This window comes from Trichoderma asperellum, chromosome 3 (assembly GCF_020647865.1).
Source record: "Trichoderma asperellum chromosome 3, complete sequence".
Classification (NCBI taxonomy): Eukaryota; Fungi; Ascomycota; class Sordariomycetes; order Hypocreales; family Hypocreaceae; genus Trichoderma; species Trichoderma asperellum.
Window position 1 is genome coordinate 717,565 of NC_089417.1, and position 20,189 is coordinate 737,753.

Sequence of the window (20,189 nt, forward strand, 5' to 3'; positions counted from 1 at the left end):
CCCCTCAAGCTTGCCTTATCACTCACTACAAGTACCCTGTCATTTGCTCACCTGATGCTACTGCATATACTCAAATCCCTACCATGTTGAAGTATATAAAAGCTACGCATACCTCCTTTTGCAAGGCTTCACCGTCTATACGCCGTCGGCGCTGGTATGCCTTTCCGTTGCTGGTAGCCTTGTTGACTCGTGCTTGTAGCGATCGACTCCCTACGGAGGATTAGCATTAGTTGACTAACATGATACATTGGAGATGAGACCGGAAAGTGTCTAGGATGAGCACTCTTGGGGGATAAGGGTGGGGGGGATAGCTACCTTTAGCAAAGCGTAAAGATATGGGACATAGACCACCGTGCTGTCTCCAGTATTTCCTTTCTCGTCTTGACCAGAAGATGTAGAGCTGGCGACCTTTTCCTTTTCCTTTCTGGCCGTGGGCTTAACCCAGACATTTCCGAGAACTAAGCAAGCCAAAATACTGAGCCCGAGTATTGGTAGGATGGAAATGAAGGCCCATTCAACTCCGCTGCGGCCTGCTTCCCTCACAGTGGCCTGCAAGGCGCTAGGTAGATCTGCAATGGCGTCCAACGACTGGACGTCCTGAGCATTGACACTCCCAATATTTTCGCTACTGGAAGGTATGGAAAGAGAGGAGATGGCTGAAGTGAACTTGGAGTTGAATATAGCGTTCATGATTGTCAACCCTAGGGTGCCTCCAAAGGGCATTGCAAAGCGCATAAGTGACATGGCTGGTGCCAATCGATCAGGCCACACTCCAGCAACATGCAGAGAAGCAGGCATAAAGCGCAAACCTGTACCGGCACCGGTTAAGACCATCATGCCGGAGACAATACTGGACCGGCTCGCTGAAACGGCCCAGGTCAAGGCGCCGAGCCCGGCCGCTTCCTCGACGGAGCCCAGGAGCAGCGGCCAAAACGTTTGGCCGGGGGATCGGTTGCACAAGTACATTGCTGAATAAACGCCAACTGCGCATAGTGAAGTATCATGTTAGTAACAGCTCAGCATCTTGGGCGCGGATCATGGAGAAACTGACTTGCCATTCCTGGAATGTAGTATAGCAACTGAATACCTGCCTGCGAGGCGGGTTTGCCCTCGACTAATGTGAAATAGATTCCCACGAAGTAAAAGACGGCATACATAGCTGGAACAGTGAAGATTAGTCTTCGTCGGAAAAATATGAAGAGAGAGCGCAAGAAATAATGATATGAAGAGACTGAAGGAGTACTTGGTTGAACAGTTTGGGGGAAAGGGGGTCGATGAACTCACCAGCTCCAGCAGAGAACTGAATCACGGCTATAACGAATGTATCTTTTCGAGAGAAGAGATCTAATGGCAGCATAGGTGACTGATGCGGAAACAGCCGTGACAGTATCCTACCACCCCCAAAAGGAATTCGTACAGAAAGAAGACAGGCAGCAGAGCGCCCCCGACGATAATGGGCGCTAGGACCTGTACAGAGTCCCATGAGAAAGTACTCCCTCCCCAGGAGGTGCCGAGAATAATGAGACCAACAGCGAAAATGAACAAAATGACGCCGCCTATATCAAGAGTTGCCATTGCTGGGAAGATGGCAGACCACTTGGACTTCTTGTGGAAGTGGGTACCTTCTAGCAGTTCGTTCCGCAGAATGAAGAAGAGAAGTATATGGGACGCGACAGCGATCTGTAACGTCAACCGTGATCTAGGAAGTAAAAGAATGCAGCCATGGGCGATCTTCACTACTTACTGGGATGGAAATGACGAAGACATATCTCCAGTTTGCCTGGAGAGTCACTATGTGTTAGCGATGGTGATTAAGCCTAGATAACATTACGAGGGCGGCATGCCACATACGTCTTTCAAATATCTGCGAATCAAAACTGTTAGCTTTTGGACTCTGATTTTGCATACCGGCATCAGACCGTCAGTGATGATGGCTTGTCGGGCCGCAGCGAACGAGGAAGCAGGCCAGTCACTTACCCGCCAATCACCGGACCTATGGCATAAGTGCTTCCGGATACGATGGTGAAGAGAGTGTTGTTCTTTGCGTTCCCTTCCAGCGTGACTTTATCGGCCAAGACGACAAGAATGATGCTGCTTAATCCAGCCGAGGACAACCCTTGCAACGCGCGGCCCAGTAGGAGCATGCTCCAGGACTGAGCTGCGGCGCAGAGCACACTGCCAATCACTGTAAAGAATAGAGCCACCTGTAACGAAACGTGCCGGCCAAAGACATCGGCAAACTGGCCATAGAAGGGAATGAACGCTGTCGAAGTGAGGGTGTAGGCAGTCACTATCCAATCGAGCTGGTCGAACTTGTCTGCAATATGTGATCAGATTAGAATGTGGTATCGACAACAGCAACAACAATTGTGATATGATTCTAATACTCCGGGTTAGACGCTGTACTTACCGAAATGGGACGCGATGAAGGGCAATGCTGTCGCGACAACGGTCAAATCCAATGATGCTAACAAATATGGCAGCACCAAACCCGCAATCAGCTTGATCCGGTACTTTGTGCTATTTCGCTCGGGCTTCTTCGCGCAAGCGCAGGCCTGGTTTGGTTGACCCAAGGCGTGTCCCTCTCCATCCAGGGGCTCAATCATGAATGTGCCAGTCGAGTCACCGACGTCTCTCTCGGGGACATCATGTTGGGGACACCATTTTGGGTTATTTTCTACTAGAGACTGAGAAGGTTGGTCCATTATTTCTTGAGGCGATACTCGGCCATAGGCATGGAGGTCTTCGCGATCGTGAGCCTGCTGACGGTAGTACTCGTATTCGCGCGCTGGTGGCATTTCTTCCGCAACAACCATCGTCGAGAGAAGCTTGACTGCTCTTTGAGATGTAAAAGATGGGCTGTGGTGACTCTTAAACCGTCACAGATGAGGGATCAAGATTTAAAGAACATAGTTTGAATGTAGTGTAAGACGCGAGTGCGATACAGAGCAGGACTTGTTTACATGTATATAGACAAGTAGACGATATTTCGGCCACGCATATCCTGTTAACTCAACAAAAGATACGCTTAAGGATGGCATACAAAAATTTTGATAAATACGAGCTTTGCTCGAATCGAATCACTTGCCCGAATCGTTTTCTCGAATCGCTTACTTAAAACGGAAATACGATGAGAGCCGTAGTGAAGATCGCCTGTCCATACAGACAGTTGTATCAACACAAGCATTGCCGCATATGAATGCCCAAGGCGCAATTTGCTTGGAAACAATGTATACGTGTAACAAGAGTAAAGTTCTCTCGTGAGACTAAACCCCCGGATGGTCTAAAAAAATCGCCATATTATAGTCTTACATGGCCTCGCGATCTTCTTAATTAAAAAGCACAGACCAGCTCGCACTAGGTTTCCTTTTTGGGAGAAGCGTTGGGGTATTCATACACGCAGGCATTATCATTGCCCGGTTAGCGGGGCCAAGATCGCGATGGTTTTAATCTCCTTTCCCAACCCATGAGCGTCATAAATGTTAAATAATCGTTTGAGACTAGTCATTACGAAACTGTCACACGTACAGTCACCTAATAGCTGTTAGCTATTTTAGATCAAAAGAAGTAAGCACAGTTTGTACAGCCGCTTAAATTGATATCAGCAGGGCTCTCAGAACGCTTCCGCTTTAGGTCTGATAGCAAGGATCGAGTGCATGCTCATGTGTGTAACACAGAGTAAGCCCTAAGGCTTTTCAAGTTTTGCTCTACGGAAACTCGGCTTGAAAACCAGATGAACCCCTCTGGATTGTCCCTGACTGCAAGGATAATGAGCGAGAACGCTTGCCTTGCTTGCTTTGCTTGCGAAGACTAGCGGTCCCAGCGATGAGCGTTTTTGGGATCATGGACAACACTGAGGAGTATTCCTGTTAGTTTAATGAGTCGAGGTCTAAGCCTGCTTGCCAGAACCAAGTATGATCAATTATTACATTGGCATTGGCTGCATCCAAGGGGCTTTCGACAGATGGGTCAGTCAGCCTTCCAGGTGCCTAAGCCTCAACCGTCCTTGGTTTGTCGGTAGTTCTAGAGGAGATATAAATACTCACTGGCACTCCATCCATTCTAGCAGTTATTGATCGGTATATTAGCTGGACTATCTCTTCGCCCCGTCTCAGACAAATAACGCCAAGAACAAATCCGAGCCAATCCCATCATGACTCTTGCAAAGTCTGGCCTCGCTCTACAGCTGCTGGTGCTAACAGGTGCCGCTAACTGCCACCCAGCTCCTCATCAAACACCCGCTCCAGAGTTGAGATTTCTGTATCACCTCAATAGCTCTCTTGGGGAGCCGGTCTCTTTTGGTCCCGGCCCAAGCGGTACCAAAATGTCTATTCCTATTCTAGGCGGGACTGTTGAAGGCCCTAACATCTGCGGTACGTTTTGCCATATCGACTTCCGCATCTTGGCCATTCAACATACTGACTGCATACATTATCACCAGGCGAAGTTATGAACGTTGGTGCAGATTGGGGGACTATTGACGCGAACGGTACCTTCAGGGCTGACGCTCGCTATCAGTTGCGTACCAATGATAGCGCAGACATCTTTGTACATGTCACCGGCCCAACACAGCCAAACGGACAAGTCTTGAACCATATCACGTTTGAGACCGGCAGCGACAAGTACTTCCGGTTGAACAATATCGTTGCCGTCGGCATATCCACCTTGGGACAGACCACAGTCGCAGTTGATGTCTGGGAGATGGTCAATAAACCTTGATGGAACACTCTGGACCGGAGGATATAAGTTTGACCTAGAATGCGGCGCGTTGAGTAATCTCGGTTGATATAAGATAGCTCAAGCACTTTTCTTTTCTGTTTGACTATTATTGAAACTATAAGTACCTGGTACTTTTCGAATTTGTGTTCTTTGGAACACTCTATCCTGTATGTTTCTTCTATATGTACTAGTATACACTCTAGAAAATTGTAGTAAACAAGAAGTCACATCTATTTGCTCTGATTGACTGGTCATTTTATTTGGATCATAGTGCAAATAGATTTATAGATGATTATACCCGAAATACCATGGATCCGTGGAGTTGGGCTACAAAGGCTTCGTCGACGAGGCCCGGGTGACTTAAAGACTGCACATTGTGAGGATTATAGAGCTAAATCTCTTAATATTCACGGTTTACGAGGTCTTGTAGAGTCTGCTGGCTCACCAAGTCGGCAACAAACGCTCCATTAGTATCAATGTTATTCCCTTCCTTCAAGACCTTGAGGGTTGATGTAATTCGATAAAATATCTACTGATTAACTAACCTTATATACTTGTTCATACCTATCTACAGTCACATACGACCATAGGTAGTGGAAAATTCGGGGTCCCGTCTGCTCCCCCATAGACAAGCCACTAACCGGCAGATTAGTAGTTGAGTGGGTGACCATCAGCGAACACCGGCTGTTGTATGTTTTTTTTTCTTTTCGTTTTCGTCTTTTAGTTCGTTTAATTGACTGCTGAAATCGCATTGTTTATCTAAAAATCAATTAACTCCTCTAATGACCCAAGCGGAAAATGCAGAATTTTGTTTCAATCCAATGGCACATATCCAACAACAGACCAAGTCGACCCGTCGTACTTCACCTCTCTTACTTTTCCATCCACCATATAATAACAGCGGGCCATATCGTACTTGGATTGTATAGGGGTCCAAACATAATCGGTCGCGGTAAGGCACGTTATATCAGTTCCTTCGTCGGGACTTCCGAGAGTATCTGGAGTTGATGAAGTCTGCCACCCGTTGTTATCGTCATTCTTGGTCATTTGGAGAACAGTATCATTTTGCCATAGAATATAGAAATTCATGAGGCTGTGTATCACTCCAGCAGTCTTGGGGATAGCAAATGCCCCGATGGCTGCTTGAGGCGGGATGGAAATGTCGGGTGGTGCATCTGCAAGTCTACGTTAGGTACAAATTGACTGCCAGAGATGTTTTGTTATATCTCACCTGGAGCTGCGTCTACACTAGCATTCTGCCTCCATTCCGCATAAAGCTTCTGGTCACCTCGTTGGTAGATGAAATTGGCGCTTCCGGTCCTGGATCCCCACCAAGGGACTTCTGCCAGTGCTGAATGATTTACGGCTGAGAGGTTCAAGACGTTGTGACCCCAATACCTGCGTATTGAATAATAGGCTTCTTCTATTCCATTCACTCCGTTCTGAAAGATAACGCTTGGCCAGTGTGCCGCAAGCCTCGTGTTCATGCCTGCTCTTAAGGCTCGCGCGGAGAGTGTCCCTTTTGTGTCAGTAGTCTTCCGCACGGGAGCTACTTCCTCTTGGATTGCCCAATTGTTGAGAAAGCCCTCTTTTCCTTGATAGTATATATCGATTTGCGTGTAATTCTATGTGATACAGATGACATGTAGCACATTAGCTATGAACAACGATTAGAGAAGGGGGGCGCAAGACTTACGCTGGTGGAATTGACCTCATCTTTGAAGTAGAATGTGGAATTGTAACAACTAGCTGCAAGTGGACTACCCATCCTAGGTGGCGGGTCGGTTTGATACGTTGCTACCGTAGACCATTTATCATCGCTGGAGCTGTAGCCGGTCATGCGTAATTGGCCATCATTTCCCTGGTAGAATAGGCGGATGTTGTATTGGCTAGTAGTTTCCCACCATCCGGTTACAGCTATGCTTGAGTTGCGGGCAATGGAGTTCGGCGACGATGACGAAGGAGTCGAAGAAGGGGACGAAGGAGCACTCGAAGACCTCGAGGACGCTGCGGAGTTGTGATGATGTCGCGACCCAACAACACCGCCAACCACGGCTGCGACTATTACCACAACCAGGGCCACGACTGCGACCGCAACCCATATTATTCTCCTTCTTCTGGCATTTTTCTGCGGCGTGGGAAGTTCAATTGCCGGTACAGCCTCATTCTCGGCTTTTGTCTTGACGCCTGAGCCAGGCAAATCGTCGGCGACCACCTCTAAACCATCATATCCGCGGAGAAGCTCAGGTGCAGCGGTGCCATTTCCGGAGGAATCGACCTCTGGCAAAACTTCAGGCCCTGTGGCCTCGCTGAAGCGTGATCCCATGAGCATCAATTGGGGCGCCTGGAAGTCGTCGTTTCTAGGTAGGAAGAAGGCAAAGAAAAATAGGACAAGAGAGGGGAGGGGAGAAGAGAGGTTGGAAGAGGAGGATTCAAGACATGGCGTCGCGTGTCGCAGAGAAACCTGCCAATGGTAAGGCTACTCAGGCGAATTCAGCCTGCAGGTGGCTCCCCTCAAATCCGAGCGAGGCTCATGTAGCATTATTCCACTGCCAAGCTTTCGCAGCTTGGTGAGCCACTATGTATGAGATAATTTTGCAGGGACGCGGTGCTGAAGGATGCAGGGAGCGCCAATTGCAAGGCTGTGAGTGGTGATGCAAGGCTTGGGATCAGCGTCAGGATGCCCAGTTACAGGGTTGATGTTGCATCAGGCCACCAAGATAGGTAAAGTGGAAGATATACTTAGAATGGGTGGGCTGAGATGGGACGATCTTAGCTGAGTACGACTCAACGTGTTCAATGCCAAGCCGGATTAATACCATTGAAAACCACATGGATTTTCCCCGCGCACAACAATTAGATAACACGCCTCTTATAAATAGTCCCTTCTCCCTCGGGCGCAGGATATTACTAGTTGATGTTCAATATTGAAGTGGTGAACAAGCGTCCACAGATGCCGCCGCAGAATCCCACGGAGTACTTTCTTCTAATTGGAAGCAGACAGATTGTGTACAGTGGGTCGCGCAAGAAACTGTAGGCGCATTATGCCAACTTAAAGAGGCGCGATGGTATGTGTCTGCTATAAATTTAACTTATACGTATAGGTTAAGTATTTATTATCTCATTTATTATATCATATATTATTAGCATCTATCATATGACTAGTGATACCTGTTCAACCTTATCTAAGCAAAAGAGGAGTAAGAGGGCCCTTTACTAGGTATGCTTCAAGTTCTTACCTGATTTTACGTTGATGATAGGAACGATAGGATTTCTTGAATATACGCAGGGCTTGGTGGAGGAGAATCATATTAGTAGGTATTATCGTAAATATTGCAGAGAAAATATAAGCTATCCGTATCATTGTCAGATACATGTATACAGTATGCATAGTCAGGTAAATGATTTAGTCTATCTTCCTCGCGATGTATTGTATTAATTCAAACTCTTGGAAAAGTTTAAGAGGACGTATTCATTGAACACCCATTTGCGTGTACGATATAATTCGCAATCCTACTACTATTTTTAGGTCTAACAGGACGAGGTACGTGGTCTTAGCTTTCACTTGGAAAGGAAAGAAGCTCTTTAGTAATAAGAGTTATAATCCCTAGTCTGTTTCTCCAGCCCCAAAGACATAGCCTCTAAACTCTGAATCGTCACACTCATATTCGTCAACGAGGAAGACGAGGCAGTCCTGGTGGTGCGACGTTAGGATAGCCTCTAGCATGTCCGATTCTGCTGACGCTGACTTTGCGAGATTGGTGGTTCTTACTACCACCGTTCGTGTATGAAGCATGGGTTACAGCATTAGCATTAGCATTAGTCAGTTCGTAGAGGGAAGATTGGATGGTGATCTCCCGAGTACAGTCAGAATGTTGTCAGAAGATATACCACTATTACCGGTTCAGCCCGAAGCTAACTGGGGAAGCGTCACCAAGCAGACCCACCATCAGCTATAGCTATTCGAGCCTACAAAAAAGTCTACTGCCTGCTATTAACACGGGTACGAGCGCAAATCTAAAAAGGAGATCGAAATAGGGACAAGCAGAATAGGATGATAAGCCGAAGATACATATCAATCTTATCAGGACATTGCGCAGTGACCAAAGGGCTCCGTATAGCATTATTGATGATATGAATTGCTCATCAAGGGCTGATCATACGGACTGTTGTGTGTGAAAGTCTCAGCCATTCAAGATATACAAGTGGTTAGCGTATCAACCCGTGTCTGAGAAAACTTAATACACCCACTTTATCATGGTGCTTGCTTCGGGCTTTCCCCTCCCTCTAGTTTTTTGCCAAAATATATGTAGAATTATCAAGATTGAGACTTCTATCACATAAAGATTAGGTCCAACAATTGCAAGATCGCTGTTTGTATCTGGTGGAATCTGAAGCAACAAAAATAAGCAGTGGCTGTAACAAAGTCCAATGTACGCAACGGGAACTTTGGCATCGTCCCATAATCATGTAGTTTAAACAAAAGAACAGCTGATAAAATGGTATGGCACAATGAAAAGACGAAGTGTTTACAAAAAATAATATTCATTGTTTCGTAAGATTCACAGTGTTTTTGTATCTATATATAAGTATCTATAGTGTTCAACCTCAAAAACGGCTCTAGTGCCTGTCAAGCACTGACCTCTGCGCCAACGGATTGTCTCGTGAGCGCCAAGTTGTAATGCGCCTCGACATCATGGTTGATATTCTCCTCGCTAGGATAGACTGTCGAGATGTGCGGGGACACAAACTGATTGGTGGCATTGAGCTTATCCAAGAGAGTGGTCGTAAATTTGTCACCGTCAATACTTCGATCGTGGCTTTTTTTACTGTTCAACATCACCGCTCCACCACGTGTACTCTCTTCATTATTAACCCCAACCTCTGAGATCTTATCTTCTTGTAAAAGAGGAGTTGTGGGGGCTAGTGTAGGTGAGGTCAGCGTCTGGGTAACGTCCTCACCGCGTCGGATGCTTGCTCTTGCTGAGCCATGATCTATCAATGGTTATCATCCGAAGTTTCTGTACTTAGACGAGGGTACTTACTTGGGCGCACGGCACCATCATACGTTAATTCAATGCTCACTACCGGATTAAGACCTCGCATGCGTTGGATATGCGATGCATATACAGCACTCATGATATTTGCCGGCACGCTATGATCGTCCAAGTTTGATGCCAAGTCATCAAAAGGCTTCTTGCCTTCAATGAAGTCCAATGCTTCCCACAGGATCCCTCGTTTGACGTTCTCTGAGTAGATTCCTGGGAGTTGCGAGTTATAACGCCGGTCTAAGTCAGCAACTGAGTAGCTCACCAGCGGCTGTTCCTCATCAAGTAGGTCGCAGTTGCGAAAGACGTGCACTTCAAAGTGGTTATCTGTGCCGATGGTGGCAGTGCTGGGCTTAGATCGATCATGTTTGTCATTGGCTTGTCGTGAGTCGATAACAATGGTCTGCATAGGCCCGCTCTTGATTTCGTGGAACTCGTGCTTGACTCTGCCGATACCTTTGTATAGATCCGGCCCGGGAGTGACCCAACTACGGCGGGTGAAACCGTTATGCTGGAGATTGACTTGAGCGAGGCATATCGGCTCATTATCTTGTATAAAAGAGATCTGGAGAGCGGCATCGATCTCTCCAAATTTCGGCGACAACGTTTGGATGTAGCGATCTGTATACTTGCATGAGTCGCCGTATGTCTTGTCTCCAAACGCTTTCATGTAATCATTGTAGTTGAATGTCTTGAGGAACCCGGCAGGTGTCACAAAACTGCTTACGACTTCGATCCTGTCGGGTTTCTTCTCTGCGGTCCACCCAGATTTGACGAATCGGTACACCATATCGAGGAAATGGTAACCACTGTGAGATACTTTTCCGTATCCGTTATTGAATGAGTGATACTTTTGATCAACAATCTCCGTCGGCAGCCGCCACATACCGTCACAGTGCGTAGAAATGATATTTGTGACTGGCGACCCGGATTTCTCGGTGATTTCTTTAATCATATCGAACGTGCAGTACATGCCAGGATGGTATCGGCGGTGGCTGGTGACGAGGAAAAAAGTACGCTGGCGCTTCTGAAGCTCATTGTAGGCGGTCAATAAGTCTTCGTAATCCTTGGCAATTCCTAGTGCTTGGTCCATGTCGTGTATGACATTCTTTCTGACGGTAATAGGCTTGTCCATGATAACATGGAGGCCACGACTAATTGCCCACAATCCGTAGCTCTTGTGTGCAAGCGGCTCAGTCGAAATAATGACACAGTCGATTTTGAGGCGAGCAGCAAGGTTTGCCAACGAGAGTGAAACATTTTCCGGCATGGCTCCAGAGAAGAAAGGGACGAAAAAGAGTTCTGCCTCGGGGAAAGCCTTGTTGCGGTGCTCAGTGATTGCTTCCGCATTTTCTTCAACGTCGACGGCGCAGACAAGCTTTGCTCGACCATCACCCTCCAAAGTTTTGAGATGTGGAATATAGATTCGTTTGGCATGAGGGCCGACGCCGACGAGCAGAAAGCGCGTAGGCTCCCTTGAGGCTTGTTCTTCTCGCTTAGAAGGCATTGCTTAAACGATGTTGATTTGAGCTTTTTTGTAATTGCCTATTTAGGGAGAAGGCCGTATCTAACCAAAAGTTAGATAGCATAGATTGAGATCTTGGTAAAGTAGATGTTTATCTTGGAATTATAAGATATAAGATCGAAATATGTGGAAAGAAATGCTACCTTAGCTAACAACTCGCCATGTACGGAGTAGTCATTTACTACATGTAGTCAGAGCTCGCACAGTGCAGAAATGACAACATGTGGGATTCGCAAAACACAGTCAGCCCAATCAAGTTGCTCTTGAGCAACAGGCTGTCTGCCAGTAAGTCGCGGATTATTTCGAGCTGTCGCCGGATAAACACGGATGAACTGGGTGTGTTGGACCATAACCCCAGCAGTTGTAACAGGGGAGGGACGATACCTACCAAGATTTGATTCTGGTGCCAATACAGCTTTTGTGGTGTATGTGTTTCGCATCGTTTGCTCGTGATGACTTCTCAAAAGATTCAAGTTCGGTCGACCGACGATGGAGGTGGGAAACTCACTTCAGCTTGAAACGACCTCTGCTAATATGCAGCAGCGCTACTTTTGGAGTGTTCATGGCGTCTACTTAACAAGCCGATCAATAAAAGCCTCTGGCAGTCGCTGGACATCGTTTTCGAGCACCTTAACTCGGCCGATACGGCCGATCATTTTAACTACCTTAAAAGCGCGTATAGTATCCATATCGACAATGAAAATCCGGGCCAGAGCGTCCAGCCCGAATCTTTTGGTTCAGCCAGGGCGTTTCAGTTCTTCCTGCAATGTCTTCGCGCCACGACTGCATCCTCTGGGGGGCGTCGAAGTGTGGTGAAGCTTATCGTCCCTCTGCAGAAGGGACATATAGTGCGGTCGGACATTATTCCTCTGCGTCTAAGGGACTCTCAATTTGTGGAAACTGCAGTGTCTTTTGCAGAGCCTCTCGAGAGCTACAACGGCTTAGCAATCACATCCTCAGAGACCAGCAACCTTGTGGCACTCTTCTCGGCTGCAACAGCCGGCTTGATCTTGCACCATAATTCTGAGAACGAATCAGGTGAGGGCATTGAAGCACTGTCTCTCGCCGTGGAATCCGAGCTTGACAATAGACTCTCGTTTCCCTGGATATCGTCTGAGACTATTCGACGTCGAACGTTGGTGCTAGTAGAAGGAAGTCGCGCGCATCCCGAAAACGGCGGTGTAGGGCCGGGCATTTATCTCGCAGCCGGAGCCCTTGGCATTAACTTGGTCGTCCTAGACAACTCAGGACACTGGTTAGAAGGGCCGGAATATGCGCACTGGCGTGAGGCATTTATCCCAACTAAACTGACGGACCCCCCAGAAGAGGGTTTTGCCGATCGCATTGTCAAGTCTGTGAAAACCTACGGCAAGCCAGTGGACGGCATCATAACGTTCTGTGACTCTTATGTGACCCAGGTTGCTCAGGCCGCGCAGCAACTAGGCCTTCAGACTGCTTCACCAGATGCGTTGCGCATTGCCACGGACAAATATTTGACAAGCAAGTTTGCAGGGCACCAGGCCTATCAGGCATCTAGTCCAGATGAAGCTCTCGAGATTGCCGGCAAAAACGACCTTCCCTACCCTCTTATCATCAAGCCATGCAATGGATGGAGCTCGGAGGGGGTATTCCGCGTTGATTCTCTCGACACTCTCACAGCAGCGGTCAAGTCCATCGACACATCTCGTCATGGGTCCGAGTTTGTTATAGAGAAATACTGCTCAGGGCCGGAAGTTGATGCAAACTTTGTCTTGCTGGACGGTGAAATCCTCTTCTTCGAAGCGTGTGACGATTTCCCCAAAACCGCCGACTCCAACGGTCCCAGCGTCGGGTCGCTCAACACCTTCATTGAGTTGAACAGTGTATACCCATCGGCGCTGCCCGCTCACGAAGTCGATGTGCTTCGCAACAGCTTCCTGGACACGCTAGTCAAGCTCGGCCTGCGGAACGGCATTATGCATCTGGAAGGCCGCGTGGAGTACTCGTCGGTTGACTACAAGATGCAGGATGGAGTTCTCGATTTGCACCCTCGCGACACCGCAGCCGCGACTCCAGAGCCCACTGCCTGGCTTATTGAAATCAATCCACGTCCGCTCGGTATGACGGGCTCGCAGGTCATTGAATCGACGTACGGAATCGACTATTGGGGATTAGCCATGCTCATCGCCGTTGCAGACAAGTCTCGCGCCCGCTTCCTTTCCCAGCCATTCCAGCATGGAGCCCAGTACACATGTGTCATGGTCTTTATTCCGGCTGACTATCCCTCCTCTTGCCAAGGCATCTTTGATTCGGACGATATCTGCGCTGAGCTGAAGGCCCGTAGGCCGGATCTTGCGAACCATATTAGCCGATGTGGGTGCCTGGTCAAGCGTGGACAGAAGGTGCCGCATCCGAGTTCTGGAGTGAATAGCTTTTTGGCCTATTTCAATGTTTTCTCAAGAAAGGGAAGGAGAGAGGCCCTGGAGTTGGCGGATAGGGTGCGGGAGGAGGTTCGCTTTTCATTTATTTGAACCAAGGCATAGAGCTGTTCTATACCTAGGTACTTATTAAGTATTAGAGTAGTGGGTGTATCACAACCCTACTTGATTCGAGCATAAGACCAATAGGTACTCTGAGCAAGGCTATAAGCCAGTTCAAATTATACTTGACTCCTGCCGTCACTGTCGAACATGCTTCATTGGTGAACCGAACGCACCCAACCAAATGCGGCTGACGCCTTTCTGATAATATTTCACAAAAATATGTGTCTAGTTTTTCCCTCAGAATTAAATTAAACAGGTAGTTGTTGCCATCTCTCCTACAACAATTTTCATCAACTGCCAAGTAGACAGTATTCTAAAAAAAAAAAAAAAAAAAAAAAAAAAAAAAAAAAAAAAAAAAAAATGAATCCTTAACTATGTTAAAGTCTCGCTTGAATGAATGTTACTTTGACTTTGATATAAAGATCAAACCCAGTGCTGTATCTAGGATTACCTCATCCACCAAATTTGTCTCTTAGTGTAGAGCCTGCATCCCAACCATCTCCCAGTATTTCCCTCGCCTCTCCATCAAGTGCTCGTGGCTGCCCATTTCCAGCAACGCCCCATCCTGCAGCACGCAGATAACATCTGCATTCACAACGGTGCGAAGCCGGTGCGCCACCATGATGGTGGTCCTGCCCTTTCTGACAGCATCCATGGCTGCCTGAACAATGGTCTCAGACTCGGTGTCCAGCGCTGAAGTGGCCTCGTCGAGCAGCAGCACTTTTGGCTTTCGGAGAAAGGCGCGTGCAATGGCGATGCGCTGCTTTTGCCCACCGCTGAGCATGCTTCCGCCAGTACCTACAGGTGTGGACAGCCCTTCACTATCATGTTGTCAGATTCTCTCGCAAACAGGATGACATTGACTGGGGGGCACTTACGGTAGCGACTCTACAAACTCTAGAATGTTGGCCGCTCTGCACGCTGCCAGAACGTCGTCATCGCTTACTGCGTTCTCGGCCAACCCGATGGCCACATTATCTCTTATTGTGCCCGAGAACACGATTGTTTCTTGGCTAACAAGTGAGATGGTCCGGCGGTACTCGTCCACATCCAAATCTCGAATATCCTGTCCATTGATAAGAATCCGTCCGTGATCCGGATCATAGAAGCGCTCGAGTAGGGATATGCACGTGCTTTTTCCACTTCCACTCTGACCGACGAGGGCAAGAGTCTGGCCTGGCTTGATTGTAACACTGAGCCCATCGAGAGCACGGCGGTTTGGCCGAGTAGGGTAAGTAAATGACACATTGTCAAAGTGAATTTGACAGGTGCTGCTCGTCTCCAAATCTTGTTTCTCTTTCAGTTGCATTTCGTCCGCAGAATGCCTACTCCATGCTTTATTGTTGATGCTAGGCTTTACGTTCAGGATGCGCTGCAGTTCATCGCTGGCATGCATAGCTTTGCTAGCATCAGGCGCAAAGGTAAATATGGATCCAGCGATCTGAGACCCTGAAATAAGACTGACGAAACATATATAGAATTGGAAAGTGGTGTACTCCTCATCTGCTATGAGGGTTCCGCCATACCAAAACGCCAAAGCAGAGCAGAGATAGACAAGAGATTGCGACGCGGCGTACAGACTAGAGGCAGAGAGTATAGAGCGAAGAGACTTGGCTGCTTGCTTTGCTAAGAAGCCGTCGTAACGAGCCAGAGCATATTTTTCAAGTCCAAGGGATGCGACTGTCCGCACTGAGCGGACAAGTTCTCCAGAATAAGCCGCTGAATCAAGTCCACTCTGTCTAATCTTGCTATCAAATGCCGATAGCATCTGCAGCCGAAGCCAGCCACAGGCCACCACGACAGGCATAGTAGCAGTGCAAACAAGGGCTAGCTTCCACCCTACAGCTAAAGAGAGAACGATGCCGGCGATAATCGTCGAGATGAATGTCAGGATCCCGCCAATAACAGGACCGCCCATTCCGGCAAGGTCATTCGTACTCTTCGAGAGCAGGCTTGAAAGTGCGCTAGGGGCATTCTTAGCTTCATCGAAGAAAGCCATATCTTGCGTCATGATGGACTTAAAACAGGCATCACGGACTCGGCGTGAGAGCTGTTTAGTTGCGTATGACAGCGTTATGCCAACAGCCATCCAGAAAATGAAAGCAGCACCTGCCATGGCAACGTACAGGCCGGACCAAAGCTTTGCCTCGTCTTGAAGATGAGCATATTGAGCAGGTGGCAAACCAAAAGCTGTCAAGAGTTTGGCGAAGAATATGGATTGCCTGTGCCAAATGGTTAGCTAATGCTGCGATGGGAGAGTTAAAACGAGCGAGAATACGAACACGGGAATTCCTAAACCGGCAAGGATAGCACAGATCATCCCGAGAAGTAATACTTTCCAGTCATCTTTAGCCATGTTTCCAATGAAAGCCAGTGTGTGTTTCGCACTTAGGCGCTGGGAACTGTTCCCCGATTCTGCTGCCATCCCTGCAGTTGAGCTGCGGTGCCGTTCCTCTACTTCAATAATCTTCTCATCGAGATTTTTTGCTGACATCCTTTGTGAGCCATTCTCAATGTCATCGATGGAAAGGCGATTGTCGATGTTTGCTTGTTCTTTCCCATCTTCAATTTTTTGCTTCTGCACCAACGCAGAATAGACGCCGTTCTTTGCAATGAGTTCCTCATGCTTTCCCTGTTCAACAACCTTGCCTTCGGCGAGAACAATAATGTTATCAGCATTACGGATAGTTGACAGACGATGTGCAACTATGATAGTTGTGCGATGCTCTGCCGCGGCATCAAGCGCTGTCTGTACTACTGCTTCGGACTTTGAATCCAACGCAGATGTTGCTTCATCAAGCAGAAGGATCTTTGGGTCCTTGATCAATGCTCGGGCTATGGCAATTCTCTGTCGCTGCCCCCCAGAGAGCTGGAGGCCCTTCTCACCCACTTGGGTGTCGTAGCCATCGGGCAACATCATGATAAAGTCATGTGCATTAGCTTTCTTAGAAGCCTCTGTGACTCGTTCGTAGACTTCGGCTGTTGATAGCTGACTCAACATCTCAGAGCATCCGTACTGAATATTCTCAAATATAGAGGCACTGAAGAGGATCGGATTTTGATCGACAATGGCGATATGGCGCCGCAACCAGCCAAGATTCAAAAGTTGTATGTCCCGACCGTCAAGCACTATTACCTTCAATTAGCAATGAACACTATCGACCTGGTTCCAGGATGATACATGCAGACTTTGCCACTCGTTGGCTCGTAAAATCGCTCTATCAATCCCAGAATACTGCTCTTTCCGCTTCCCGATGGGCCCACGATAGCTGTCTTCTGCATTGCGGGACAGATCAGGGTTATGCCGTTTAATATCTTCACATCATCCCGAGAGGGATACACCATTCCAATATCCTCCAACTGGATATCGCCCACAACTCCCTCAGGCTCTTCTCCTCCAGCCGACAATGGGTCCTGGGGTGACTGTCTCGCAATGGCTTTCAGAACTGTGCCAGCGATTGCGATCCCGGATGTTAATGCTTGGGCTGAAGGAGCGATTCTGGCGATGGCAAACGAGCCGATAGTTACGGCCAAAGTCGTTGTCGTCACCTCTGCAACGGAGACCTCTCCTTTGACCAGGAATTTGGAGCCCGCCCAGAAGGAGAGTGCGTAGATGAGACACGGCATGGCATTTGACCAAGCGATTATGGCCGAAACCGTGTTCTCTGCTTTAGCATCCGCCTTCGCCGCCTGATCCAGCGCAGAGAGATATCGTCGCGACAATAACGGTTGGATTCCGAAGGCAGTTACATGCCTTACAGCGCTGATGGCCTCCTCCGCTAAGACGGACGCCTGGCCGTAAATTGCCATGGCCTTTTTATGGTGTTTGACGACATACGCTCCACCGACGCTTCCCACCACGATCATGGTGACAAAAAAGGGAGTGATGATGAATGCCATTTTCCAATACATTATAAAGGCGATGACGAAAGCAGCACAGAACTGCGCAACGGCAGTCAGCATAACTGAAACCTTGCTTGTGACAGCTTCTTGGACGACACCCATGTCCGACATGATACAGTTTGTTATTTCCCCCGGTCCAAGTAGGTCAAAGAAGGCCATATTCTGGCGCATGATTGCCGACAGATATGCAGTTCGTAACGCCCGAGCGATGCGCTCTCCAGAGTAGTAGAAGCCAACAGTGGATACATATGAGAAGCCGAAGAGTGCGATGGCGAGGTAGACGTAGTAGAGGCTAAACGTTGATATCTTGGACCGCAGCTCGTTGGCGGTAACAGTTCCAGCGGTGAAGCCATCGAATACACCAACAAGAAGACCGTAGATGACCTTGAATGGATGGTAAGCAAGGAAAAGAGACTTGTCTCGAGCATCACCTACAGGAACCAGAGGATTCAGGGCGCCAGCAATAATTGCACATAGGGAACTAATCGACAGAATGACCTTGTCCAAAAACGTCGCATATACAAAGACATGGTTGCTCTTTTTGCCGTCGGTTTCGAGGCCATTCAACTGGCGATCCAAAATGGCTCGTTCATGGCCGTCCAACTGCAAGGTGGCCATGATGGATGCGTGTGGCTACTGAAAATCGAATGGAGTTTCTACAGACTCTCAACAGCTTGAACAGCGGTGCGGTATCTTCCTTTCGAAAAATTGGGAAAAGCATTCAGACCTGCGCGGTGCCGACAGGAACGAGGGGGTGCCCAATCTGGTGGACTAACATTTTCTGACTCCTTTCTTACTGTACCAGGCGTCCAGCAACCTCTCATTGGGCGATAGCATGAAATTGCGTTGGCCGCAAAATTAACTATTAATACAACAACATTGATAAAAAAAAAAGTGCCCGCAATCACACCATACTTCCAAATTCGGTACTCAATGGCCTCCATATTCCAGCCTGTTCGGCAAAATGGCACCAACCCATCAACTGCCAGCAAAGTGCTTCATCCCAACATCTACACGCCGAACCCCAAAGTCGTTTCAGCAAAAGGCAGTTATATAATTCTAGACAATGGCTCGAAGATCTTAGATGCAAGTGGGGGCCCTGGTGTGGTTTGCATCGGCCATGGCAACACTGAAGTAAGAGATGCCGTTGTCGCCCAAATGGATCGGCTCTCTTATTGCCACAGTTTGACGTTCGCCAACGAAGCAGCTGAAGACCTAGCTAGAGAGATTGTGGATTCAACTAATGGAGTGATGGCTAGAGCTACTATTATGTGTTCAGGTGCGTAGGATGCCGGTAAATCTTGTTTGTTCAAAAATGAAATAGTGGTCTAACGCGAGAACAGGCTCTGAGGCCGTCGAGGCAGGTTTGAAGCTCGCGAGACAATACTTTGTCGATAAAGGAGAGATGCAGAGGGTGCATTTCATTGCACGCAAAGGCGCTTTCCACGGCACAACTCTGAGTTCTTTGGCACTGACAGCAAAGGCAGCGGTGCAGAAACCGTTTGAACCCATCATGTTGAACGACAACGTCTCTTTTGTTTCAATGCCTAACCTCTATCGGGGAATGCATCCTGGCGAGACAGAGGCTCACTACGTTGACCGGCTTGCAAGGGAACTAGATGAAGAGTTTGAGCGCATAGGGCCCAGTAGGGTCTGCGCATTTGTTGCGGAAACCGCATCTGGCACCGTAGGTATCCCCGTAGCCGAACAGATGCCGTTTTGTCGATATTCATTCTAACATGATGTTGAGTCTATGGGTTGTCTCACCGCGCCGTCGGGATATTTCAAGGCAGTTAGAGAGATATGTGATAAACACTCGGTACTCCTAATCCTTGATGAAGTCTTCTGTGGTATGGGTCGAACTGGATCAATGCACGCGTGGGAGCAGGAGGACGTGTATCCTGATATCCAAACCGTCGCCAAGGGCCTTGCGGCGGGGTATGCTCCCATTTCTATGCTCCTCATGAACCAGAGAATTGTCGATACTATTCAAGCCGGTTCTGGCTTCTTCAATCACGGGCACACATATAGCTCTCATGCTGTAGCTTGTGCCGCTGCGTTAGCCGTCCAGCGTATCATCAAGCGAGACAATCTCCTCCAGAACATTCAGACGACCGGAGATTGTTTAGGAAGAGGGCTGAGGGCAGCTTTGGGTGATCATCCACACGTCGGTAATATCAGAGGTCGAGGACTCATGTGGGCAGTGGAGTTTGTGAACGACCGTAAGACAAAAGAGCCGTTCCCTCTAAAGGAACGCGTCGCAAGTCGCATAAAGTCTGCGGGATTGAAGGATCCGTGGAACATTGCACTCAACGCAGGTATGGGCACGGCGGATACCATTGCTGGCGATCACATTACGATTACACCGCCTTACAACATTACTGTGGAAGAAGTTGAATTGATCATCGATCGTATAAAGGGGGTAGTAGAAGAGGTTCTCGGCTCAAAGCCTTAGACAATGCATACATAGAT

At 48.1% G+C, this 20,189-nt stretch overlaps 7 protein-coding genes across 7 annotated transcripts; 3 read left to right on the forward strand and 4 right to left on the reverse strand.

Annotated features, from left to right (window-relative positions):
* Positions 1-270: 270 nt before the first annotated feature.
* On the reverse strand, positions 271-2,816 carry TrAFT101_004838 (uncharacterized protein; the record flags this gene model as incomplete). The annotated part of the gene is made up of 8 exons (XM_066127297.1): positions 271-983; positions 1,052-1,159; positions 1,285-1,300; positions 1,396-1,680; positions 1,745-1,780; positions 1,852-1,864; positions 1,978-2,317; positions 2,411-2,816. The coding sequence occupies 8 exons, from the start codon at positions 2,814-2,816 to the stop codon at positions 271-273; spliced, it is 1,917 nt and encodes a 638-aa protein (XP_065983408.1).
* A 1,337-nt stretch (positions 2,817-4,153) lies between these two features.
* Positions 4,154-4,719, forward strand: TrAFT101_004839 (uncharacterized protein; the record flags this gene model as incomplete). Its single annotated transcript, XM_024906776.1, has 2 exons — positions 4,154-4,373; positions 4,442-4,719. 2 exons carry the CDS (start codon positions 4,154-4,156, stop codon positions 4,717-4,719), a joined length of 498 nt encoding a protein of 165 aa, XP_024759798.1.
* Positions 4,720-5,380: 661 nt separating this feature from the next.
* Positions 5,381-7,178, reverse strand: TrAFT101_004840 (uncharacterized protein). Its single transcript, XM_024906775.2, has 3 exons — positions 6,416-7,178; positions 5,951-6,344; positions 5,381-5,894 (listed from the first exon to the last, which is right to left on the reverse strand). The coding sequence occupies exons 1-3, from the start codon at positions 7,049-7,051 to the stop codon at positions 5,533-5,535; spliced, it is 1,392 nt and encodes a 463-aa protein (XP_024759796.1). The 5' UTR covers positions 7,052-7,178; the 3' UTR covers positions 5,381-5,532.
* Positions 7,179-9,349: 2,171 nt separating this feature from the next.
* On the reverse strand, positions 9,350-11,274 carry TrAFT101_004841 (uncharacterized protein; the record flags this gene model as incomplete). The annotated part of the gene is made up of 2 exons (XM_066127298.1): positions 9,350-9,702; positions 9,765-11,274. 2 exons carry the CDS (start codon positions 11,272-11,274, stop codon positions 9,350-9,352), a joined length of 1,863 nt encoding a protein of 620 aa, XP_065983409.1.
* Positions 11,275-11,588: 314 nt separating this feature from the next.
* On the forward strand, positions 11,589-14,050 carry TrAFT101_004842 (uncharacterized protein). The gene is made up of 2 exons (XM_024905306.2): positions 11,589-11,787; positions 11,836-14,050. Exons 1-2 carry the CDS (start codon positions 11,745-11,747, stop codon positions 13,800-13,802), a joined length of 2,010 nt encoding a protein of 669 aa, XP_024759794.1. The 5' UTR covers positions 11,589-11,744; the 3' UTR covers positions 13,803-14,050.
* Positions 14,051-14,062: 12 nt separating this feature from the next.
* TrAFT101_004843 (uncharacterized protein) lies at positions 14,063-18,335 on the reverse strand (the record flags this gene model as incomplete). Its single annotated transcript, XM_066127299.1, has 5 exons — positions 14,063-14,089; positions 14,311-14,635; positions 14,693-16,036; positions 16,097-16,943; positions 17,012-18,335. The coding sequence occupies 5 exons, from the start codon at positions 18,333-18,335 to the stop codon at positions 14,063-14,065; spliced, it is 3,867 nt and encodes a 1,288-aa protein (XP_065983410.1).
* Positions 18,336-18,650: 315 nt separating this feature from the next.
* Positions 18,651-20,172, forward strand: TrAFT101_004844 (uncharacterized protein; the record flags this gene model as incomplete). Its single annotated transcript, XM_024900415.1, has 3 exons — positions 18,651-18,996; positions 19,061-19,404; positions 19,468-20,172. 3 exons carry the CDS (start codon positions 18,651-18,653, stop codon positions 20,170-20,172), a joined length of 1,395 nt encoding a protein of 464 aa, XP_024759792.1.
* Positions 20,173-20,189: the final 17 nt, after the last annotated feature.